Genomic DNA, 25,983 nt, shown 5'->3' with positions numbered 1-25,983 from the left:
AGTTCGAGGACAGCCAGGACAGGTTCCAAAGCTACAGAGAAACCCTGTCTCGAAAAAACAAACAAACAAACAAACAAATAAAAAAAAAACAAAGACACAAAGAGAGACTGAGAAAACACACTGAGTAGGTTCCAGTTGTATGCTTCTTATTTTCCCCCTAAGACACCAATATGGGGCTGGAGAGATGGTTCAGAGGTTAAGAGCACTGCCTGCTCTTCCAAAGGTCCTGAGTTCAATTCCTGACAACCACATGGTGGCTCACAACCATATGGAATGAGGTCTGGTGCCCTCTTCTGGCCTGCAGACATACACACAGACAGAATATTGTATACATAATAAATAAATAAATAAATATTTTTTAAAAAGACACCAATATGTTCAGTGCATTTTATTTCAATTAGTGAAAAAAAAAGCAGGGATAGACTAAAATGGTGATTGTTAAAAGTTATTATTGTCTGTCCTGTAAATGGAGGCAGATGGAGCCATTTAAATTGTGTTCTGTAAAAACACTGACCTCTGTATAAATACTCACAAGAGATTAAGAGAAGCTAATAGGGAACAAAACAAGACTTTTAACTCTTTGAGACAAGTTCTCAAATAGCCCAGGCTAGCCCAGAATTCCCTTGAACATCTGTACTTCCTGCCTCTCCCTCCTGAGTGCCAGGATGACAGGCGTGTGCCGTCACATCTGCTTTATATGGTGCTGGGGGATCAAACCCAGGGCTTCCTGCAAGCTAGGCAAGCTCACTACTAATGGCCATGTCCCCTGCAGTCTGTGGGATGGAGCCTAAGTCTTGCATGTGTCAGACAAACATGATGTCTGGGTTTTTAGGTACATTATTTAATTTCATAGGCACCCATGGGATAGCTGTGATAGCTTGTTTGTAGATGGGGAAACTGAGGCAGAGAAGCAAAAGTGAATTGCCAAGAAGGCATAGTGAATTGCTGCTAGGGTTCACACTTAGGACCCTACCTTTGCCTACAGGAGTAGAGGTTTGGGCCCTTAAATTTCTTGAATAATTCATGTGAGGGACCAGGTGAAAAGACAAGCTAAGTGAACTCTTAATCATACTACATGTTCCAGCAAGGCATGATGATATGTACCTATAATCTCAGTACTTGGGAGGCTGAGTCAGGAGGGTCATTATGACTTTGAGGACAGCCTGGGCTACATAGTGAGCTCAAGCAGACAAGACTATAGACTGAGACCCTGTTTCAGAGACAAAATCAAACAAGCAAACCAGGCAGGCATAAAGGGCACACTTTTAATCCCAGCACTAGAGAGAAAGAGCCAGGAGACTCTCTGTGAGTTCTAGGCCAGTCAGGACTGCATAATAAGATCCTGTTTATAAAAAGCAAAACCAAGCAAACAAACCAATCAAGCAAGCAAGCCAGTAAGTAGCATGAGATGTCATAAAGTCTAAAACAGTGCTGAACTACTGTGCTCGGACTGTATTAGGCTCTGTGCTATTGAACCCTGTGACAATCAACCCTATAAGACAGATGCTTTTGCCACTCTTTAGTTGGCAAAACACAGGCCCAGAGAGACTGATATCTCACTTTAGGTCACACAACCGCTGAGAACAGGGACAGATGTGAGCCCTTAATTTGGTTCTAGCATCACTGTGCACATCCTTTCAGGGATTATAAAGAATTGTGATCTGACTTCAGCCATTTGCACTGATGCCACTCTGCATCCCATCTGCACTAATGCTGCCTGAATATTTTAATGTGCAGGATAGAACGTGACAGCCATATTTGTTGTGATCTTTGTCACAAGCAACAGTCTATCAAAACACCAATTTTATGCCTGGATTATATTGGTTTTAATAAATTAGAATGACTACCTAGCAAGAAAGAAGATATCTTTATAACATTATTTAGTTTAATTTTTTAAACAGTACCTTGCAAAGTTGTCCATGCAGTCCTGGAACTCACAATGTTCCTGCTTCCGCCTCCCAGTGCTAGGATTTTAGGGGTGTACCAACACACCCAGTGAAAAGCTAAAACAAAAATCATTTTAACCACTTATTTGCTGAGGTGGGCCATGCCGTGTATAGAGGTCTGCAGACAATCAGGCTTGAGCTTCTGAGTCATCTGTATGATCCTAAACTTGCTTTTTAAAATTGGCTCCCAATGTGGGTAGATTTCATGTTTAAATTTTGGTTTCTACCATACTAGGAAAAATCAGTCCTGATAACTATGGGCACCTTTCCCTTGGTAAAAAGATGATTGATAGAATATCCATTGCTACTGTAAGTGGAGTTCTTGTCCCCATGAGTCCTCCTGGCTCATAAGTCTATCACAATTACTGTGTCGGAAGATTTTCAAGGAAGGGAGGCTTGACTCCCCCTTCATTTCAGGGGACGCTTAGCAAGGTCTAGAGACTTTTTTTTTGGCTGCCCTAGCTCTAGAGGAGGGTATTACTGCAATCTACTGGTAAGTGATGGGGTGCTGCTAACTATCCCATGGATGCACTGGACTACCTTCTGCCCAAGAATTTCTGCCCTGAGTTCAGCAAGGCTGAGCTGGAGTTAGATGGCTCGCCCTCACTCTGCAGGTCAATACTGGCTTAAACTGGTACTTTTGAGAAGCATGAAGCCAGCATGTCCTAGTTTGCAAAGTTCTTTTTGTGGGTGTCGGTATAAAAGAGAACACCCTTAGCAATGCCCTGCCCATAGCAATTTTGCGGTGGGGAGAAGTGGGTGTGTGGTTGAGTTGGTGGTTAGCAACTATATCTTCGTCCTCCTGAAGGGGTCTGGCCCTTATGGTATGAGAGCAACTGCTGTGAAGGAGCTAAAACCCATGGTTTAGCCTGGGGATCGAAGAAAGTTAGGATTTTTAGGTTTTGTTCTTGGGACATGGTAACTTCTTGGTAGCTGCACAGTTCAGTTAGGACCTCTGTTGGCACTGATCAGTGACACACCCTGCACTCACCCAGTCATTCTTTTCCCACACATCTCCATCCATCCTTCATCTGTCTAGTCATCTACATTCCATCCATGCATGCATCCTTCCTCCACCAATACATTCATTCATGATAGTCAGTGAACACATTTGGTCCATGGATGGAGCTTGCAAAAGTCCCATCAGCATAGAGAAACCCCATGCGATATAAGGTTTTCAGCAACTCGCTGGCAAGACTCAGCTCCCAAATTCAGGCATCTTCCCCTGCAAGCCAATTTGACTCTTGTCAAGCTGCAATAACTCAGAACTTGGTCTACAGAGGGATGACACTGGTTGACTCTGGGTGTTCAGTGATGATCAGATTGCCAGCCTTCAGAATATTTTGGGTTGTTACTGTCTGATCCACTATTCTCTCCCTTCTTTAGCTATGTTGAAGGTGGTATCCTCTGTCCTTCAGCTGGGAAACATTGTCTTCAAGAAGGAACGAAACACAGACCAGGCATCTATGCCTGACAATACAGGTACTTATTACTTGACCCAGTGATAATAGTTTTAGGGATGGGAGGGCAGGTCCCACTCAGGCCTTGGTGATATAAATGTCCTCTTACCTATGACTGCAAATGGCAGTCAGATGTCATCTAAAAGAGACAACACAGGGAGGGAGTTTGAGAAAGGCAACCTACATGTGACTTATTATAACACACTGTTATAATTATATCATTCAATGTTATTGTCCCTGTTACTTTATAAGTACTAATATATATATGTATATATATATATTTTATTTTTTTATTTTTTTATTTATTTATTTTTTTGACAAGGCCTCACTGTAGCCCATGCTGGCCTGGAATTCCCAGTTCTCCAGCCTCAGCCTCCAAGTGCTGGAATGGCAGGTGTGCACACCACGCTGACTGCCTGACTTACTACTAACCGCTGTTATTAGCTCGTTTTGGTGCTTTCTGTGTAAGTTAAACTTTATTAGAGGTGTGTCTGCATAGGAAGGTACTAGCATGCCCAGAACGGGCACCATCTGCTGTCTCAGGTCTTGAGCATGTGCCCCATGACTGTGGGGGCTTTTTGCTGTCACTGGCTCTTCCTTCAAGTGTTTCATAGCTGGCAGACCACCGAGCACAAAGTCAGAAGTTCAGTGTTTCAGGCCAGACAGGTCCTCATGGTCATCTCTTCTGAACCCTGCAATGGTTTGTTTATTGAACAAGCATTTCCTAAGCAGTTACACTCTGCCAGGCAGAAAAAGTTAACTCAGCCCTTCTTATGGTACACAGTCTTGCTGAGGAGACAGGCCTCATGTTCCCTGCAAATGAGGGATGGCAGATAAAATACAGGTGGCACAGTTGAATCCAGGTTTCAGATAAGCTGTAACACTTGTGTACGGCGTAATAACCAGGCTAGCTTAGTATGAAACAGCAAATTTTAATGAAGGGATAGCTTATAACACCAGGGATCCAGCGAGGAACAGGAAATACAAAAAAAGGACTGGCAGGGCTCACGCCCACCAGATTCATATGTAAACATTAGCCCGAGGCAAACACGCCCCCCATTGGGCTGGGCTTTCCCCTACAAACACTTTCCATCACAAGAATGTTCCTTGGAGTTGCAGAGATGGCTGAGAGATTAAGAGCACTTGCTGCTCTTCCAGAGGATCCCAATGTGATTCTCAGCACCTGAGACAGCTATCTCACAACTGCCTGTAATTTCAGCTCTAGGGTATCCATCACCCTTTTCAGTACTCACATACATATACATAAATAAAAACAAAACCTTTAAAAAGAGGTTCTGCTACAAAGTTTTGTTTATTTGGAAATCATAGTTAACTCAGAACCCTGGTTCCCCTTCTCTGGTTTTCCACTGATTCTGGCAACCTTTTTGAAAATACTCAACATTTTGTGCTTTTGAGAAGATCCCTGACTCTCACCACTTTTGGTGGTAGCTGAGCATAAGGCTTCTAATTCTGGGGCCACTGTGTATTGTATTGCTTTCCACCCTACTGGACATGTATTGTGGAGTACTCTCCAAATGTAGTACATGAACAGGATCCAGTTCCCCAGAAGGGTTCACTGAAAAAGGCTTGAGCAGAGAGCTTATGAAGCAGTGGAAGAATCCTACGCTTAAGACTCTCTGCTGGGCATGTGTACACACACATGGGCACACACACACCCCATGGGATAGACAAGGCTTTATGTATAGGAAGCAGCTGAGTATATGATTCTGTGTGGTTTTGAAAGTAAGTTTTTAAACGCAAAAATATACACAGTAATATGACAAGCCACAAGCTTATGACCAGAATAGACATTTATAAATACATTACAGTTTCGTTTTTCTTTCTTTTGCAGTTGTTTTTATTTGCTTGGCTTTTATTTTTTGAGTCAGGGTTGCACATAGCCCATGCAAGGCTCAAACTCACTGTGTGGACAGAGATGCTCCTGTCTCCATCTCCCAAGAGTTGGGATGGCAGATGTGCACCTCCATATAGGTGGTGACTAGCATTTCTTTTTCTTTAAAGGGAAATAAACAGTGTAGATGACAGTGGCCTCTCCCTCTGGTCCCAGTGGCACCTACCTATTCTCTTTGGTGGCTTAGCTAAGATGCTTCTTTCCTCACACAGCTGCTCAGAAAGTTTGCCACCTTGTGGGAATTAATGTGACAGATTTCACCAGAGCCATCCTGACCCCTCGTATCAAAGTTGGACGGGATGTGGTACAGAAAGCTCAAACCAAAGAACAGGTAATGGTGCTGTTTATGCTGCAGACATCCAGCTGTTTACCCATCCAGGCACCTGTCGTTCCATATCATGTCATCTACTCATCCACCCACCAGCCATCCATTTATCTACCAACATGTTCATCTATCCACCCAATCACCCACCCACCCATCCACACATTAGCTCAACCATCCATCATCCACTCACCTGCCCACCCACCCTCCTTTCCATCCATTTATTTTACCCATTAACCCTTCTACCACTCATCCACCAGCCAATCATCTCCCATTCCTCTATTTCTCTACCTATCCATCTGTTCCTCTATCCATCCATTCACCCCTACATCTTTCATTTATTCAATACTAAAATATTTTCAGTCATATGCCAACTTTGAGGATACTGTGGATTGAGAGCTGAGTCCCTCACACATCAGTGATTCTTAGAGACCTGACCTGTAGAAATATTTTCAAGCAGGGCTAGTAGTCTCTAATTGGTCCTGGGTGGGGACAGGCTCCACAGGCTTTCTCATGGGTGGTATTTCATTATCCATCCAGCCATTCCTTAAGTCTAATCATTCTTTCTACCACTTTCCTGTTGGCAATACATGTGTTTCCTTCACTGTCCTGCAGGCTGACTTTGCCATTGAGGCCTTAGCCAAGGCCACCTATGAACGCCTTTTCCGGTGGATCCTCAGCCGTGTGAACAAAGCTTTGGACAAGACCCATCGGCAGGGGGCTTCCTTCCTGGGCATTCTGGATATTGCTGGGTTTGAGATCTTTGAGGTATATCAATGGTCTTTGTCCTCTGGGATGGGCTTTGAAACACTTATTTTGTAGAAAGATACACAGATAGGCACTATAGGTAGCAAACTATCTGGTTAAGGTTATACTTGAGTGTGTGTAAGAGACATACATCCACTATTTATGTATTGGTTTGTATAAATTAGCTGGCAGTCAAGCTGGTTGCAATAGGCAGGATCTACCTGCTCTGCTTCCTACCACATTGGCTTCCCCTCCAATAGCTCTCCTCTCATGGTGCCAAGATAGCGTCGGAGATCTAGATTGCCACTTAGTAATCTTAAAAAAAAGAGGATCTCGGGGCTGGAGAGATGGCTCAGAGGTTAAGAGCACTGATTGCTCTTCCAGAGGTCCTGAGTTCAATTCCCAGCAACCACATGGTGGCTCACAACCATCTATAATGAGATCTGGTGCCCTCTTCTGGCATACAAACATACATGGAAGGAATGTTGTATACATAATAAATAAATAAATCTTTAAAAAAAAAGAGGATCTCATTTCTAAGAGCTTCAACCCAAATCTTGACATAGAAGTCACAATGGTTCCTGCTCACTTGAGTTGAGTCAGTGGGTTAACTCTCAGCCAATCACTGAGCTCAAGATCTTCCTATATTTCATATAGTATATGCAGAGTGCCTGGGTCCCACTCTCATGAGTTGGAGGGAATTTCTCAGAGAAAAAGAGGGTGACAGATCTATCAAAGAGCTCTACTGTGGGATCATCCTGTCTTTGAGCCTCAGTTTCCCTGTTTGTGAATTGGTGAGGAGAATATGCCTTATATGGTTAGTTCATCTATATGTTGATCATATGAGATAAGTACTCTGTGATAGGGGTGTGGACCACTTTTGCCAGGCATCCTGGGCTTTACACAGTCTTATTTGAGTCTTGTACCTCTCTGGGTGCCAGGTGGCAGGAAGAGCTCTTCAGGAAGTCAGGTCCAGGCCACCGGGCTTCCTGCAACCTGAGCTGCCCTATGATCTCACCCAGCTCAGCTGCCCTCCCTCTCTGTGTATATGTAGGTAAACTCCTTCGAGCAGCTGTGCATCAACTACACCAATGAGAAACTGCAGCAGCTGTTCAACCACACCATGTTCATCCTGGAGCAGGAAGAGTACCAACGAGAGGGCATTGAGTGGAACTTCATTGACTTTGGCCTGGACCTGCAGCCCTGTATTGAGCTGATTGAGCGGCCGGTGAGGGGCTCGCATGTGCATGCTGACCCATTTATTTGTACACACCGAGTCAGAGTTTGTTTCCATGTGTGGTGTCTCTGGGCGAGTCCTGAAAGGCTGTCAATGGAGTTTGGGGAACTAGGCTATGCTGTCTATGTTTACAATCAAAGTTGCTTTATTTTATGCTACCCCTCCCCTGTTTTGAGCCAACTCACTTGGAACTTCGTATGTAGACCAGGCTAGTCTCAAACCTAAGAGTCTTCCTGCCTCAGCACCATGAGTCATGAGATTAGTCACACTGATCCTCAACAAAATAATTATTTTAGCAATTCTGCAGTTGCAGTTCAGGACCTTGCCCATGCTAGGCAAGTACTCTATTGCTTTAAAATTTAAAGATATTTTTATTAGCATATATAAATTTTTTTGAGACAAGGTCTTACTGTAGCTCCAGTTGGCCTCAAACTCACTCTGTCGTTGAGGATGAGCTTGAACCTGTGATCTTCTGCCTCTAACTCCCAGGTGCTGGAATTTCAAGCATGCACCACCACATCTGGTTGAATTATAACAATTCTTCTGTCTCAAGCTTCCTGCGCTAGGATTAGAGCATACACCACCAGAATGCAGTTCCCTCAGTCTTTCTCTTCCTCTCTTTGGCTCATTCATTCCCAAAGAGTCTGTGATTTGTCTACTACTGTATCCCAAACTTCTAGAGTCATAGAAGGCAAGCAGTTACTGCAGGCTGGGCCTCTTCTTTAAGGATTGGTGTTATAACTATGAACAAGATAGGTATAGACCCTCACCTCCTGGAAGAGCCAGTGGTGAAACCAAACCAACACTTCACCAAGGCACTATGGAAGGCAATCAGGAAATAGTTCTGTGAGCTGGAATCATCAACGTGAAGACAGTTCTCCGAGGGTGAACGGTACAAACCAATACCTTCTCAGACATAGGAAAAACTTTGCTGAAAGGGATCCTGGGTAAATTTATAAGGAAGTAAAGCAACAGATTCTTTTGAGATTCTTGTGTAATCTTAACTGGGTGTAGTGGCTCACACCTAATCCCAGCACTCAAGGGGCTAAGGCAGGAAGAATGCTGGAGGTTTGAGTCTAGTGTTTGTATGCGGAGACTGTTTATTTGTTTCCCAGCCACCCAGACCCAAAATAATCACACAGAAACTGTATTAATTAAAACACTGCTTGGCCTATTAGCTTATGCATATTTCTAGCTAGCTCTTACATCTTAAATTAGCCCATCTCTATTAATCTGTGCATCACCATGAGGTTATGGCCTACCGGCAAAGTTTGGCCGGCAGTGGCAGATGTCTTTCTCCTTCTACGGCTACATGGCTTCTCTTTGCCTTTACCTACTCTCTCTCTACATCTCTGTTTGGATTTTCCCCTGGCTTTACTCTGTTAAAACAGCTTCTTTATTAATCAATAGCAATAAAACATTTTCATAGCCTACAGAGGGGAATCCCACATCAAGTGTTGACTGATTATAGCAGCCTGGGTTATAGTGTCTCAAACTGTCTGAGAACCTAGGATGCTGTGTCTCAAACTAAACCAAACCAATATAGCCGGAAATATAGCTCAGTGATAGGGTCCTGCCTAGCAGGCTTTAGCCTGAGTTCTATCCCCACTCAAAGTGGGAGAGGGGAATGCCATCTTTGTGGTGTTTGTGTATTGCCCAGCATAAGCAGCAGCAAGCATTGTGTCCTGGTAGTTCTTGCTCTTAATCCCTCATGGGGTGGAGGAAAGAGGACATGGATTGATCTTTGACATAAGCAAAACAAAGTAGCAGTGTCTCTCCTCTGTGTGACCTCTCTCTTTTTGGAGAGGGAAATAATTTTTTGAGATAGTGTTCAATGTAGATCAAGTTCAAGCCTGGCCTTGAACTTGTTTTCACACTTTTGCCAGGATTCTAGTCCTGTGCCACCTTACCTGGCTGTGTTTGTGGCATCTGAATGATTGTCCCTTCCCAGTGAGCCCGGTAGTGATGACCCAGCCTGGTGGTGATCCTACCCTCCTGTGTTCCAGAACAACCCTCCAGGTGTGCTGGCCTTACTGGATGAAGAGTGCTGGTTCCCCAAAGCCACGGACAAGTCTTTTGTGGAGAAGCTGTGCTCAGAGCAGGGCAACCACCCCAAATTTCAGAAGCCCAAGCAGTTAAAGGACAAAACTGAATTCTCCATCATCCACTATGCTGGGAAGGTACTGGTCAAGGTTCTTGAGGGGTGCTCTGTCCTGAGGGTGGGCATTTACACAAGGATGCTTTGACAAAGGCTGTACCCTCCAGAGACGTATAGCAAGTCAGTTCCCAGCTAGAGGCTCATTGTCTAAGCCTCAGTCAGTAGTGAGAGTGAGCGTCTCTGAGGTATGTCAACTGTCCTAACCAGGATAGTCTTCCCTGGGAAGACTTCAAGTACTGATTGCTCCATGGCAAACCCCATAGGCAAGGCCCCTGAAGTGAGGGACCAGTGGATCTTCTCTAGTTCACAAGAACCCCTGGCATCACCATTGTGTTCCATCTGTGGAAGTCTTTACCATTGTTGTCAACATTGTCACCATCACCACCACCATCATCTTGGATATTAGTGTGTCCTGAATAGCATATAAAATCCACCACTGGCCTCTGCTGGCACTGTACACACACAGCACATAGGGTCACACAGGCAAACATCCATACTTATAAATAAGTATTTAAAGAAAGAAAAGAGAAGCCATAGCTTATTCTGGCTTATAGAATTGTTTCGTCACCCTTCTAGTATCTCACATTGCATCATGGGAACAGGCACTGCCCCATTCACACAATCTAGGCTTCTGGCCAAGATTGGAACACAGCCAGGCCCATTTGTTTCCATAAGATCTCTGGTTTCTTTGATGTTACAAGGGCAGAGTTGAGCATTGTGGCAGACTGTATAGCCCACCAAGCTGGAAATATTTGTACCGTGGCCTCTTTGCCTCCCACTTTATACTCTCAGTAAAGCTTCTGCTCCTTTAAGCATCTGCCGGTAGCACTTTGCCCAGGTTCCTATGTGCTTGTTTTTCAGTCTTGTCACCCCATCGCCCATAGAAACCACATCCCGTTACAACGCGCCAGAGCTGTGCTGCCGCTCCATACTGTGCTGTAGTCACAGGCGTTAAATTTGGACATTAAGCAAGTCAGGGGTTTTCAAAAGCCTTCAGTGTCCTTTTCCATATATCCATGTCTAAAGACCTCTAAGCTAGCAGCCTAGGGCTGTCAGTCAGTGCTGGAGCACTGGCCTACATGAAGGTTACTCTCAAATCTTGAATCATTTGGAAGAGAATCTCGACTGAGGAATTACCTAGGTCAGGTTGGCCTGTGGGCATGTTGGGCTGGGGATAATTGTGTTGATTGTTAATTAAGGCGCAAAGACCTGCCCTGCATGTGGGTGGCACCACCTCACGAGCAACAGGAGAAAGCTAGGTGCAGAAACAGCATAGGCACATTTGCTTCTCTGTCCCTTTCTCAGTGGATGTGGCACTTTGAGTCCCTGCCCTGACTGTTTCTAGTGATGGACTATAGCTTGGAATTGTGAGCCATTAAACTTTTCCTTCCCTGGGTTGCTTTTGGTCAGTGTGTTTTATCTCAGCAACAGAAAACAGACTAGGGCACCTACCCTGATTGACTTCCTAGGTTCAGTCCCCTGTGCTATGATGAAGTCCAGTAGAACCAACCCTATTCCTCAGACAGTGGGAAAGACGTCCCTGGCTGACTTTAACACTGAGGAGTCCTGTCCAGTTGCCCTGGAATAGGAGAAACACAAGGTGTCTAGGACAACTTTTTTTTTTAAATATTTATTTATTATGTATACAATGTTCTGTCTGTGTATATGCCTGCAGGCCAGAAGAGGGCACCAGACCTCATTACAGATGGTTGTGAGCCACCATGTGGTTGCTGGGAATTGAACTCAGGACCTTTGGAAGAGCAGGCAATGCTCTTAACCTCTGAGCCATCTCTCCAGCCCTAGGACAACTTTTGTCACCATTATCTTCCTCGGACATTTTTGGGGCTTAGTGTGAGACTGTGGCAAAAGGCAGCTCCTCTGAGGCTCTGTGGACAGAACAGCAAGAGTTTCTTCTGGCACTGATTTGCCACTGGTGAATGCCCTACTATGTGTAGGGTCCCTGAAGATTCTGACCTATTTGTCTCTTCCTTGATGTCAGTGGAGACCCATCATGGCAACCTAAACAATACCATTTCCCATTTAAGGTCTAGAGATGTGAACATGGAGGATTTGGGCCTTGTGGTGGGTTTCAGAGGCAGGCAGCCTGATGCCAGCGTGGCTTTTGGCAGGTGGACTATAATGCAGCTGCCTGGCTGACCAAGAACATGGACCCGCTAAATGACAACGTGACCTCACTCCTCAATGCCTCTTCTGACAAGTTTGTTGCTGACCTGTGGAAGGATGGTAAGTTCTTCCTGCCCTGGAGGCCGCTTTGATCTAGGAGGTTGAACACCTCAGACCTACTGCCCTAGTTCCTTCATGTGTAACAAACTGGGAGGCCTCGTGTGGGGCCTGGAAGAGAAGCAGACTGTCACATGCTAATGCTACCACACTAAAACAGCCTTGTCTGCACAGCATACACTTCCCCCTGTAAAGGAAGTAAGAATCTATCCTAAGCTGAGTATGAGTGGCTGTGGCTGGAGATAAGGCTCAGGGTACCCCAAATGGCTGGCCTCAATGTGGAAATGGTTTCATGAGGTTTTAATGTTCTAGAATAATCAAGGTAATCTTTAAAGGACTCTTGTGGGGACCTGATGACATGCTTAGCTTTGGAGTCAGTGGAAACTGGTGGTCTGTTAAGACAGCCCCAACCTGTCTATGATAGATAAATATTAGGTCAGGTATGGATGTAGACAATAAATGGCCAGTTAGGGGCTAAAGATGGCCCAAGATGATTAAACCCTGCATCTCTAACATTTCAGGTCTCCATAATTACCAATCTGTTAGCCCTTTAGAATCTTTAACACAGACCTGCCCTTCTTTCCCTGGAAAATTCAGTTCATGATCTTCTTAAATGAGGGACACTGAGCTCCTCCATCTCATTCCTGGATTCACCAAAAAGGTCCTGTGTCAGGGTCCAGGAAGAGGGTTAACTAGACATGATGAAGTCAGAAGGACTTTGGACGTATTGCCTAACTATTAAGCTTGGATGTCCTCATTTGTAAACTGGGTCTCTACCACGTCTTGCTTACTTTAGGAGTTGCATGAGGTTGGCTCTCATTGCTGGTATGCAGCCTTGTACCAGGGTCTCCCTATTAAATCCCAGGCTGTGGCTGGAGCTTGGACATATAGGAGGCTCTGGCTCCATCCAGTGCTACATCAACTGGCCATGATGGTGGCACATGCTGTACCAGTGGGCACTTCTTATTCCATTCTAAAGAAGAAACGGGAAGCTATGGCTATGTGGCAGAGCACCTGCCCAAAGCAAAGCTCCTCTGTGGTGATAATACTGCCCACTGGTGTCTTGGCTGTTGAGCACTTACATCTTCTCAGTCCTCCTCTGTAGTAATAAGGGCGGCGGGGCTGTGTTCCCGGCCGCCTGCTCGGCTAGCTTATGCCCCGAAATAATTACACGGACACTGTATTCTTTTAATCACTGCTTGGCCCATTTCTATCTAGCCTCTTCTCGGCTAACTCTCACACCTGGACTAGCCCATTTCTAATATTCTATGTAGCACAGCTAGGTGCGCTTACCGGGAAGATTCTAGCCTAAGTCCATCCTGGGTAGGAGCTTCAAAGCGTACGTCTGCCCAGGAGCCAGGAGCATGGCGTCTCTCTGAGGCGTCTGCTCCCGAGAGGAGAGCTGTGGAGTCTCTGAGCTCACTTCCTCTTCCTCCCAGCGTTCTGTTCTGTTTACTCCTCCCACCTATCTTCTAACCAATGAGGTCCAAGCAGTTTCTTTTTATTTAACCAATGACCTTCCTCCATCATTTCCCCTTTTTCGGTTTAAACAAAAAAAAAAAAGGCTTTAACAGCATTCTGTTCTGTTTACTCCACCCACCTATGTTCTACGCTATGAGCCCAAGCAGTTTGTTTATTACTTAGCCAATGAAATCAACAGATTGATATATGACACTCCCACATCACTCCTCAGAGCACTTGTCACTTATACCAAGGATGTTCTCTCATTGGACAGGTATGCATTTGTGGAAAGATGGTGGTCACTGCTTGGTTCTGTATCTGCTCAAAGATCAGCTTCTTAGACAGACACTTCCTATCACCCTGTCTCGGGAAGTCACTCCTTCTCTCCCTCTTGTTCCCCCATCCTCTTCTCCTCTCCCTTTTTCTCTCTTCTCACTCCTTTTCCTCTCCCCCTCTCTTTATCCTTAACTTTTCTAAGCATACCTGCCTACCTGCTACATTGCATTGTCTGCCTCCTCCTGTCAGAGATGGGTAACCTATGAGCTGAAGTGGACAGGGCCTTTGTTGTGTGCTTACGCCATCCATAGTCAGTTCTCAGCAAACTCCCTAGGGTTCAGTAAGTACTGAAGGTTACTATGGAGGTCAGGGCTTTCTAGGCTTTGTGGTCATATTCCATCTTTAGGAATTAGATGCTAGGAGGCTGGAGAGATGGCTCAGTGGTTAAGAGCATCTCCTGCTCTTCCAAAGGTCCTGAGTTCAATTCCCAGCAACCACATGGTGACTCACAACCATCTGTACTGAGGTCTGGTGCCCTCTTCTGGCCTGCAGGCATACATACAGAATATTACATACATAATAAATAAATGAATGAATGAATTAGATGCTGCTATTGCTGCCATTGCAGAGAAGGGAACTGAAGCACAACATGGTCCAGGGCCAGGCTACCCAGTGAGTTAGCACCAAGAACAAAACTGACTCCTTAGGTCTCTGTGATCCTTGAGAGGACACTGGTTCATCTGCCACTCGGGTGCTCTCAAGGATGCCCAAATTGACACTACTTCGAGGCTCTTACCTCAGCTAGAGGTGGAAACACCTGACCATCACAAAGAAAAATGGGAACGGTACCCCCAGATGGGGTCTAGGAACACCTCCCTCGACCACCATCTTCACAGTCTCGTCGTCTGGTTTGTGACAAAAGTGTAGGACCCCTGAAGTGGCCCAGAGGCTGATATCATCCTTCATGTACCCCACAGTGGACCGCATTGTGGGCCTGGACCAGATGGCCAAGATGACCGAGAGCTCACTGCCTAGTGCCTCCAAGACTAAGAAAGGCATGTTCCGCACTGTGGGCCAGCTCTACAAAGAACAGCTAGGGAAGCTGATGACTACGTTGCACAACACCACGCCTAACTTTGTGCGCTGCATCATCCCCAATCACGAGAAGAGGGTGAGGTACCCCCCAGCCTGGAGCTCCTGCCCATGAGGTAGTGTTGGAGGACTGCAGAGAGGCACCCGGGAGGCAACAAGGCAGACTAACGAGGTGGAGGGGCAGAAAAAGAGGTCTGACCTTGGTCCCTGTCCTGAGCAGCCTCAAGGACAGTGGACAGTTTGTCTGGATTTGGGGCCTACTCCCCATGCCTAAAAGCAACAGAAATCAAGGAAGGAAGGAAGGGACTCTTTCCAGAGACTGTTCATCTAGGTAGTGGCATGGGGTGTGAGGCCACCAACCCTTCCATTCTTCTAGTAAACACTTGCCAAGCTGCTATTTGTGACTGACACTTAGGATGCAGCACTGGAGAAATCACTGGGTACACATTTGCTTGTCACAAGTGGAAGGGGATTGCTATAGCATCCAGTAGAGAGAGGCGAGGAAGGCTGCTGGACATCTCATTATGTGCCCCATTTCTCCCCAAAATATCAGGAGACCAGGGACCTTAACACACAGGCTAGACTCACAATGGTAAATTAGGAAAACAACCTAAAACTGGAGTATCTACCTCTGCAAGAACTTTAAGAATGGATAGATGGTTGGTGAGATGGCTCAATGGGTAAAGGCTCTTGATGTCAATCAAGGCTAATAACCTGAGTTCCATCCCTGGGACCCACACAGTAGAAGGGAAAAACTGACTGCTACAGGATTTCCTCTGACCTCCGCATATGCACTGTGGCACACTTGTGCCCACACCAATCCCACATACACACATATACACAATAAATATAAATAAATAAATAAATGTCATTTTAAAAGACATGGGTAGACATCAACTTGGTGACGTGCATAATGAGGTATGAGTGTGTCTGGAGGCCTTTAGGTCAAGGACTGGGGGTAAAAAAATGAGTCTAGGCAAGAAAACTGTAGCTAGCTCATTTTGTATTGTTTTTGTTTCGTGTGCATGTACACATACACAGTGTACTGTAGAGTCAGAAGACAAGCTCTGGTGTTGGTCCTTAGGCACCTTCCATTTCCATGTGGGACAGCTTTCTCATTGGCCTGAAGCTTTACCACACAGGACAGTTTAGCTGGCCTACTAGTTTTTTGAAATCCTCTATCCCTGCCTTCCTTCTTACAATTCTAGAATTACAGGCACATGGCATTATGCTTGGCTTTACATGGGTCCTGAGGATTTGAACTCAGGGCCTCTAGCTTATAGAGTGGTCACTTTATGGAATGAGCCATCGTCCAGCCCCCTTGTTTCTTATTGACATGAGGTAGGGAAGGGACTGGACTGGATTATGGAGTTCCTTTTGTGATGGCCTCCTGTCTGTAGGAAGCCACTGAAGGAGTTTATACAGTAGGTCATGATCAAAATTATGTTTTAGACCAAATGAGGAGCTAGGAGGAATGAGCAGGACTGAGGGGAGATGACCAAGTTGGAAGGTGCTGCAGTTGTCTGGGTAAAAGACACAGACAATGGCATACGAGTGTAGGTTGGGAGAGATGCTTGCCACACAAGTATGACTTGGAACCCCAAAAGCCCACATAAATACTAGGTAGGTATGGTGGCCTGCTTGTAATTTTAATCTCCAAAGACAGAGACAAGGAATTTCCAAAACAATTCAGCTAAGAGACTAGCAGGACTGGTGAACTTTGAGTTTGGATGAACGAGTCAAGGAGTACAGTGGAAGATTTCTGACACCAACTTTCGGCCTCCAAATGAATACACACACACATGAGTATACACATTTCACATGAGTACATATCACATATACAGACGCATACACACATACATAGCACACACACACCACACATGTCCACACATGTATGCTCTCATAGGCATGCAAGAACATAATATATACTAATACACTACAACTGCTTTTTTTTGGGGGGGGGGTTGGTTCTTCAATAGAGGATTTCTCTGTGTAGCTTTAAAGCCTGTCCTAGAACTTGCCCTGTAGACCAAGCTGGCCTCTAACTCATAGAGATCTGCTGTCTCTGTCTCCCGAGGTTTTTTTTTTTTTTTTTTTTTTTTTAAAGAAACTTACTGGACTCACTCATAAGTGGCTTTTAGACATAAATCAAAGAAAAAAAAAACAGCCTATAATTCACAACCCCAGAGAACCTAGACAACAAAGAAGACCCTAAGAGAGACATACAAAGATCTAATCTACATGGGAAGTAGAAAGAAACAAGATCTCCTGAGTAAATTGGGAGCATGGGGACCATGGGAGAGGATAGAGGGGGAGGGGAGAGGAAGGGAAGCAGAGAAAAATGTAGAGCTCAGTAAAATCAATTTTAAAAAATGGAAAATTTTAAAAAAGGAAAAAAGAAAATTACTGGGAGAGACTTGGGAGGTAAGAGCTATGGATTAGCAAAGACCAGGAGTGAGGGAGAGGATAGTAAAGGGGAAACAGACCCAGTTTCTAGCCAGGGGTGCTAGCACCACCAAGTACAATGGGATTATGGGACAAATAATGCCAAAGAAAATATAAAGACCCAGAGATGGCAACAGGGGACATTGTACCTCACCTAAACTCTGTGAAGACCCCACAGACTTCAGGTTAGTTTTCTGGTCCTGGGGTCTGGGCCTTGCTGCTCGAGTGGTCACTGGCCTCTTCCACTTCCATAGTCTGGCAAGTTGGACGCATTTCTGGTGCTGGAGCAGCTGCGGTGTAATGGCGTGTTGGAGGGCATCCGCATCTGCCGTCAGGGCTTCCCCAACAGGATTGTCTTCCAAGAGTTCCGGCAACGGTGAGCCTGCTGTGGTTGGTGGGGCAGTGGGGAGCAAGCCCTGAAGAAAGCATGAATCATGGAGATGAGTGTGTAACTTCTGTCCTGTGTTTTAAGCTATGAGATCCTGGCAGCAAACGCCATCCCCAAAGGCTTTATGGATGGAAAGCAAGCTTGCATTCTCATGGTGAGCTTAACCTTGGGACCCTCCCCAGACATCCAATTGTGACCTCCCAGCTCTGAGTCATATTTCCAGTTGCTGATCTGGGTGGAATGGTTCCTAAATACATGGCACCACTGAACAAACAGAACAGTTGAAAATAGCAGCCTTTCTCTTTCTCTCTCCTCAGATCAAAGCCCTGGAACTTGACCCCAACCTGTACAGGATTGGGCAGAGCAAAATCTTCTTCCGAACGGGAGTCCTGGCCCACCTGGAGGAGGAACGAGACCTGAAGATTACTGATGTGATCATGGCCTTCCAGGCGATGTGTCGTGGCTACCTGGCCAGAAAGTAAATACAATTTCCTGTATCCTAAAGCTTCCCCCAAATTCAGAGTAGAAACCTAAAGTCCAGAGAAGGGGATTTCCAGCTTTGTACTGGGATTCCCCGATTCCAAGAGGCCATCTATTTTAAGACACTCCCGTAATCAACAGCTTCTTTCTGAGAGGAAGCAGAAGCTACCAACTGGAATGTATATATGAGAGTGATGGTACAGAAAGGGCAGAACGACTGTCAGTGGGTTGAGAGTTTTAGACCTGGGTTCTCATTCTCAATTTCTCATTTTATGTGCTCAGATTTCTCCTGAGTGCAATCATTTCTGCCTCATAAAATTGTTCAAGAGGAGTTAATGAAATAATGCTTAGAGAGGGCTTGGAAATGTGGCTGGTTCATTTCAGAAGTCTTAGACTATGAGACCATATCAGAGGAAAGATTATTTGGCTGTATCTCTAACCCCATGTTCAAATAAGATTCATAAAGGGAGACACTAGAAGTTGCAATGCTTCATCAGTTCTGCTTGGTGTTGAGATGAAAACTCAAGTTCCTCAAGGAAAGATGCCCCCTGCTGGGCATGGTGACCTTTAATCCCAGCACTTGGGAGGCAGAGACAGGCTGATCTCTGTGAGTGACTGGTCTACAGAGCAAGTTCCAGGACAGCCAGGGCAGCACAGAGAAACCATGTCTGAAAAGAAAGAAAAGGAAGGAAGGAAAGAAGGAAGAAAGGAAGGAAGGAAGGAAGGAAGGAGGGAGGGAGGGAAGGAAGGAGGGAAGGAGGAAGGAAGGAAGGAAGGAAGGAAGGAGAAAGGAAGGAAGGGAGGGAGGGAAGAAGGAAGGAAGGAAGGAGGGAGGGAGAAAGGAAGGAAGGAAGGAAGGGAGGGAGGGAAGAAGGAAGGAAGGAAGGAAGAAGGGAGGGAGGGAGAAAGAAAGGAAGGGAGGGAGGGAAGAAGGAAGGAAGGAAGGAAGAAAGGAAGGAAGGGAGGGAGGGAAGAAGGAAGGAAGGAAGGAAGGAAGGAGGGAGGGAGAAAGGAAGGAAGGAAGGGAGGGAGGGAAGAAGGAAGGAAGGAAGGAAGAAGGGAGGGAGGGAGAAAGAAAGGAAGGGAGGGAGGGAAGAAGGAAGGAAGGAAGGAAGAAAGGAAGGAAGGGAGGGAGGGAAGAAGGAAGGAAGGAAGGAAGGAAGGAAGGAGGGAGGGAGAAAGGAAGGAAGGAAGGGAGGGAGGGAAGAAGGAAGGAAGGAAGGAAGAAGGGAGGGAGGGAGAAAGAAAGGAAGGGAGGGAGGGAAGAAGGAAGGAAGGAAGGAAGGAAGAAAGGAAGGAAGGGAGGGAGGGAAGAAGGAAGGAAGGAAGGAAGGAAGAAAGGAAGGAAGGGAGGGAGGGAAGGGAAGGGAGGGAAGAAGGAAGGAAGGAATGATTGAAGAAGGGAGGGAGGAAGGAAGGAAGGGACGGAGGAAGGAAGGAAGGGAGGGAGGGAAGGAAGAAGGAAGGAAGGAAGGAAGAAAGGGAGGGCGGGAAGGAGGAAGGAAGGAAGGAAGGAAGGAAGGAAGGGAGGGAGGAAAGAAGGAAGGGAGGGAGGGAAGGAGGAAGGAAGGAAGGGAGGGAGGGAGGGCGGGAAGGAAGGAAGGAAGGGAGGGAGGGAGGGAGGGAAGGAAGGAAGGAAGGAAGGAAGGAAGGAAACAACCTAGAGCGATCTTTCAGGTGCTGAAGACTGGAATGTGGGCTATTATCAGGTATAGTCCAAACCACATCTGCAGAGCCTTGATTGGGTCAGTGACTCAATATGGTTACGTCCAGATACTGGGGAGCCCTTAGAGCAACAGCAGCCCTAATTTATTAAATTTTATCATTAAACTCTCTGTTGCCGTTGTTCCTGTTCCCAAAATAATTGGTACTCTTAATAATTGGTGTTCTTATATGTACCCACAGCCCACGAGGCTCCTAACATGGCAGAATGGGTTTGTTGTCATCATTCTGTAGTTTTTTAAACTCAGAAGCTCCTAAGAAACATAGTGCTGGTTTGGTATTAAGGTTTGAGAATTCTGAAATACTACCAAGGAATAAAGAAGTCTGTCAGAACTCAGTGGGCACAGGTAGGGTGTGAAGAATCCTTGTAGAAACAGAGCATAGGAATTTTCCTTAGATATCATTTCTAGCCTTGATTCAGTGGCATTTGTGAGCCTGAAGTTTCCCTTACCTACTGAGAAAGGCTCTGGGAGCCAGCTTAAGTGGCTTGATCAGATAATATGCTGGTTAATATTCTGATTATATTCTGATGCTCAGAAAGATCGGCTGGAGCAAACGGGGGGTGTCCTATACAGGGAATGATGCCGTGAACCATGAGGGAAGCAACTCACGGCTCCCTGCCTTCCTCTGCACAGGGCCTTCATAAAGAGGCAGCAACAGTTGACAGCCATGAAGGTGATCCAGAGGAACTGTGCTGCCTACCTCAAGCTCCGCAACTGGCAATGGTGGAGGCTCTTCACGAAAGTGAGTGATTGTCTCTGCACCTTTCCAGAAACCACCTGACCTCCTTCAGTTTCCCAGCCCCAAGCCCTACTGGGGTCTCTAGAGATGGGAATGGGAGGTGGTCCAAAGTGACTCTGGAATTGGAGGTCTGAAGTCAGGCCTCACATGCAGGTCTTTAAAGTTTGTAGGTGACAGCCATGCACTACTGTGACAGGGAAACAGCAATGCAGGATCTTTTTCTTGCAAAGATGCATAACTATGTCCAACTCCCTTGGCTCTTCTTTCATTTTGTTCTAATAAATGTATCTAATAAGAGGCCCAGTGGGTAAAGCACACAGCCCTGGGTTCAATCTCCAGAACTACAAAAAACAATGAAAGGTCCCTCATCTTTTGAGTTTAGGCTCAGCAATTCTGTCTTGTGGGAGAGGTTCCTAGAAATTGTTCTTAAATGTAAGCCCATACCTCTTGCCTACTGATGCCAATAAAATCTTCCATCCCTGTTTCATCTGCTGATTATGTCCCTGACATTGCCCAGTGTCACCTAGACAAAATCATCTATAGCTGAGAACCAATCCAATATTTGATGAAAATGGCTCCCTATGTGTATCTATGCAGGTAAAGCCATTGCTCCAGGTGACACGGCAGGAGGAGGAGATGCAGGCCAAGGAGGAGGAGATGCAGAAGATCAAGGAGCGGCAGCAGAAGGCAGAGACTGAGCTAAAGGAGCTGGAGCAGAAGCACACACAGGTATAAACAAGTGTACAGTGGGCTGTGAGGGTTGCACAGCAAGGAGTGAGACTTGGATCACCTCATGGCCACCTCCTGATCCTGCATCCTAATCCTGCATACAGCTGGCTGAGGAGAAGAATCTGCTGCAAGAACAGCTGCAGGCAGAAACAGAGCTGTATGCTGAGGCCGAGGAGATGCGGGTCCGGCTGGCAGCCAAAAAGCAGGAATTGGAAGAGATCCTGCATGAGATGGAGGCCCGCCTGGAGGAAGAAGAGGACCGGGGCCAGCAACTGCAGGCTGAGAGGAAGAAGATGGCTCAGCAGATGCTGGTAAGACATTGCAGGGGCACCTTATGATGGGAACAGATTCACTAGACCCTCGTGAAGGCATCTGATGATACACAGCCCTGATGCCGGACAGCGGAGGCACACACCCTTAGAGAGCAATGGTTATCTGCCCAACACCACAGAGCTAGGGCAGGGATTGAACACAAGTCACCAGAGCCTGCTCTGTCTAGTGCCTTGTATTCTGTATGCTGACCCCCTTCCTGTTAGCAGCTTGGTGTGAGAATAACACTGTAATGAACAGCCTGAACATAGCAGCTTCAAATCGTCCATATTTATCTTAGTAGTCAGCAACTGGGGAGGGGCTCAGTTGAGTGATTCTGACTTATGGCCACTTGTGAGGTTAGCAATCAAGATCCCAATCAGTCATCTGAAGGCTTAAACAGGCTAAAAGATCAATTCCTTTGTGGCCTATTCTCATGGCTGTTAGCAGGAGGTGCCAATTCCTTAGCCACGTCATGGGGGCTGCTTGGGCTTTCTCCTGTCATGGCTGTGGACTGCCCCCCAGAAGAAGGAGGGAGGAAGCCATGATGCCTTCCATGGCCCAGGCTTCTGAGGTTACAGTCTAGCACTTCCTTCCAATTGTGCTGAGAATTCTCAGCACCCCTGCCGCTCCCCCGCCCCCCCCCCCACACTCGTGGGGCCTAATTGCTTGCCTCTGGAAGGAATGACAGAAAGAATGTCTGGAGTATGGTACTGACACGCCAGTAAAGACATGTCACCAACACTGAGCAAGGCAGAGTAGCCTACATGGGTGTCCATCTCCTCCTTTCTGGAGGAGACAGCAGCATGTGGGAATCTTCGGCCCAGATCTCCTCTAGTGACTTTGTTCCAGCAAGGCTGTGATGCTTGTCTCTATCCCAACCAAGGACCTGGAGGAGCAGCTGGAGGAGGAGGAGGCTGCCAGGCAGAAACTACAGCTTGAGAAGGTCACAGCTGAGGCCAAGATCAAGAAACTGGAGGATGACATCTTGGTCATGGATGATCAGAACAACAAACTTTCAAAAGTGAGTTAGATGTGCCGGGCTTGCCTGGGACTCACGTCCGGCACCCTATGAAAATGGGGGAGCACTTCAGTTAGTAATTCCAAGATAGCTGACTCCATTAATTCAAACTGGGCATCAGCTAGGCCCCTGTGGGCTAGGGTCTGTGTGGATCAGGGCGCTCATGGAGCAGGAGGCCAGTGTCCTACACTGGGGCTTACACTCTGGCAAGATAGAAGTAATTATTACCACTGTGACCAGGGTCTGAAGATGCTCACCCTGTTAGGAGTGGAATACTAGGGGATCTCCAAGGAGACTTTCTGGAGGAGGGGGCATGAATGTAGCTTGGAAAATAGTTAGGAACAGAAGGCTGATCTGCATTGAAAAGGTTCTGAGGCAGAGCCAAGCTGTCGTGTGGCAGGAATGGGGAAGTCCCTTAGCTGAACACTGAGTATGCAGGACACACTGGTCTAAGGTAGGTAGTGAGCAGCCTGGGAAGTTCCTAAGGAAGTTCTGCCATCTGGAACTCCTGGTGCCTGTGATTAGGAAGGGGGTTCTTTTTAAACTGTTCATATAGAAGCTGCCAGAAATAAAACATAGATCATGTAGGGAAAATAAAACCACGGCAATGATTGTTTTCCCCTTGGCCCCAAAGGAACGAAAACTCCTAGAAGAGAGGGTCAGCGACTTGACAACCAATCTAGCAGAAGAGGAAGAAAAAGCTAAAAACCTCACAAAGCTGAAGAGCAAGCATGAGTCCATGATCTCAGAACTGGAGGGTGAGTGGAATGAAACTATACTCAAAGACACAGATTTTGTTTAGATTTTAATATTTTATTTGATGTTTTTATTATTTTACTTTCTATTTTCTTTAAAAATTTATTACTTATTGATTGAGTGTGTATATATGTCATATATATGTGTAGTGTGTGTGGTCCTGCATGTCACAGCATGCACATGGAAGTCACAGACAGTTTTGTAGAATTGGTTCTTTCCTTCTGTTGTACAGCTCCTGGGGATTGAACTTAGATTGTTAAACTTGGCTGCAAATGCCTTTACCTGCTGAGTCATCCTGTTGGATTTATTTTATTTTATTTTTGGAGGCAGGTCTCATGTAGCCTAGGCTAGCCTGAAACTTACTATGTAGTCAAAGCTAGCTGTGAGCTGCTGATCCTTCTGATACATCCCAAATGCTGGTATTACAGGTGTGCCTTTGTGCTGGGCTTATGCAGTGCTGGGAATGGAACCCAAAGTCTTGTGCATGCAAGTGTAGAGTTTTGATTTTAAATGAGTGCATAGGCGTAGCACACAAAGGTTGAAGGGGGTCTGTAGAAAGGAAGGGGTATTAAGGTAGGGCAGGTGGCTAGACAAGACAGGGAGATGGGGAGAGAAAAAAAGGAAATGTCTTTGCTCTCATATGGAATCAGGTTTTAAAAAAGAAAAACCATAAAAGCAGAAAGAGGAACTGTTTGAATAAAGAAAGGGGACCAGAAGGAGAGGGGAGGAGGGACAAGAGAGTAATTGAGGTAAATACAAGCAAAGTCCCACCATGTGTGTCTATGAAATGGCTTCACAAAATCCACTATTCTACAGAGCCACTTTAAAAACTATTGCACAGGGACTGGAGAGATGGCCTAGATTTCTCCAGTGCTAAATCATGAGGACAGAGTTTGGCTCTAGACCCACAGTAGGTGGCTCACAGATGCTGTAACTCCAGCTACATGGGTTCCAGCAGCCTCTTCTGCCCTCCAAATGCCTCACACACAGGTGCGCACACACTTGCACAGATACCCCCACACAGAGATACTCACACGTGAACACGGACAGCCATACACACATACACACAGAGAGAGCTACACATGGACACAGACACTCATACTCACACACACAGAGATAAAATAAATATTTTTTTAAAAAAACTAATAAACCAGAAAAATCAGAAAGGAACCTTTAGAAAGACAGATTATCATGGGAAAGATGCTATCTGGGCTCCACACTGTGTGAGACCCGGGGGGGGGGGGGGGAGGGAATCTTTCCCCTGGCTTGACACTCCCTTCATCCGAGAAGGGTCTAGGGCAGAATGAGCAATGTCCACAGCCCAGGCAGAAAGGCATAGGCCTCTTCCTGGTGTCGTCCCCCTGCTGAAGTAGCCCTGGCTCTCTTGCAGTGAAGCTGAAGAAAGAGGAGAAGAGCCGGCAAGAGCTGGAGAAACTAAAGAGGAAGCTGGAGGGTGAGGCCAGTGATTACCACGAGCAGATCGCAGACCTGCAGGCGCAGATTGCGGAGCTCAAGATGCAGCTAGCAAAGAAAGAGGAGGAGCTGCAAGCAGCCCTGGCCAGGTGCAGTGTGTGTGTGTGTGTGTGTGTGTGTGTGTGTGTGTGTGTGTGTGTATCCAGAGACCCTCTGGTTTTTGAGGTGGCTTCAGGTCCTTAGGATGGATGTTTCTCAGACCAGGTCTCCTGCAAGCCTTCTCAACTATGCTCTCACCCCTAAACCTCACATTTGACTTCTCTTTTCTCCACTCCAATGGGATTGCAGCACCTGGGGTGCCCAGAATTTGTCATCTGAGGCTTTCATCCTCCCCATCCTACTCTCTGTGCAGGCGGCTTCCCCCAGCTTCTGGCCACACAGCCTGAGTCACCTGCCCTCCTACTCCCTCTGCTCTTCCTTTATCCTGGCATTTGACTGGCTTCAGGCTGCGCATATGGCAGCAGCAAACGACGATCTGTGTAGTGTGTTGTGCGTTCAGTTCATTCCCAGAAGCACCTTGGACACAACTACTGTACCACACTCACACTCACTTCTCTGGGGACACAACTACCTGCCCACACTGCTTGTAAAAGGCAGAGCTGGGGCTTGAACCCCAGGCTCATCTCTCTTTTCTAACTTGGAGTGCATGGCAGAACTTGGGTAACTAATGAAAAATGTGACTCCAGTGTATTAGTCTGTGCTGGAGCAGTAGCGCTTCCCGAAAGACCCTGACCTCTTTGGGAGCCACTGGGCTGTAAGCACATCAGAGCACCTGCCTGACCCTTATCCTGGGCCTTCCCATTCATCATAGTCAAGTTGGACAGCACAGCTGAATGTGATGGTGTATACATGTAACCCTAACACTCAGGAGACTGAAGCAGGAGGATCACAGCCTTATGGACAGCCTGGATTCCATAAGCCAGTTTTTGTCTTAGAAATAAAGAGATGTTTACCATGCAACAGGACCAGAGCTCAGCGCTAGGCCTCCAGAAGGATCTATGATGAGCATAGGGATAGATTTTATTGATGGAGGATGTAAAGTCCGAGGGGCCTCTTTCATAGGGATG

The 25,983-nt window shown here is 46.3% G+C and overlaps 1 protein-coding gene across 2 annotated transcripts in view; it reads left to right on the top strand.

The window, feature by feature from the left end:
* Myh11 (myosin heavy chain 11) overlaps positions 1 to 25,983 on the top strand; it is a 97,036-nt gene that overhangs the window by 52,542 nt on the left and 18,511 nt on the right. For both annotated transcript variants that reach the window (XM_041675919.1, XM_041675920.1), the window contains exons 11-26: positions 3,333 to 3,428; positions 5,531 to 5,649; positions 6,256 to 6,408; positions 7,442 to 7,615; positions 9,631 to 9,804; positions 11,912 to 12,026; positions 14,738 to 14,931; positions 17,552 to 17,673; positions 17,770 to 17,839; positions 18,003 to 18,163; positions 20,523 to 20,631; positions 21,226 to 21,357; positions 21,462 to 21,668; positions 22,553 to 22,690; positions 23,322 to 23,445; positions 24,834 to 25,005. In XM_041675919.1, the coding sequence (XP_041531853.1) occupies positions 3,333 to 3,428; positions 5,531 to 5,649; positions 6,256 to 6,408; positions 7,442 to 7,615; positions 9,631 to 9,804; positions 11,912 to 12,026; positions 14,738 to 14,931; positions 17,552 to 17,673; positions 17,770 to 17,839; positions 18,003 to 18,163; positions 20,523 to 20,631; positions 21,226 to 21,357; positions 21,462 to 21,668; positions 22,553 to 22,690; positions 23,322 to 23,445; positions 24,834 to 25,005 (2,260 nt within the window). The remainder of the gene's footprint in view (positions 1 to 3,332; positions 3,429 to 5,530; positions 5,650 to 6,255; positions 6,409 to 7,441; positions 7,616 to 9,630; positions 9,805 to 11,911; positions 12,027 to 14,737; positions 14,932 to 17,551; positions 17,674 to 17,769; positions 17,840 to 18,002; positions 18,164 to 20,522; positions 20,632 to 21,225; positions 21,358 to 21,461; positions 21,669 to 22,552; positions 22,691 to 23,321; positions 23,446 to 24,833; positions 25,006 to 25,983) is intronic.

Source organism: Microtus oregoni, unplaced genomic scaffold (assembly GCF_018167655.1).
Source record: "Microtus oregoni isolate MIOR12 unplaced genomic scaffold, Mior012 000027F_ref0000203, whole genome shotgun sequence".
Taxonomy (NCBI): domain Eukaryota; kingdom Metazoa; phylum Chordata; class Mammalia; order Rodentia; family Cricetidae; genus Microtus; species Microtus oregoni.
The sequence above is the reverse complement of the archived record's forward strand: the minus strand, read 5'-3'. Positions and strand labels throughout refer to the sequence as shown.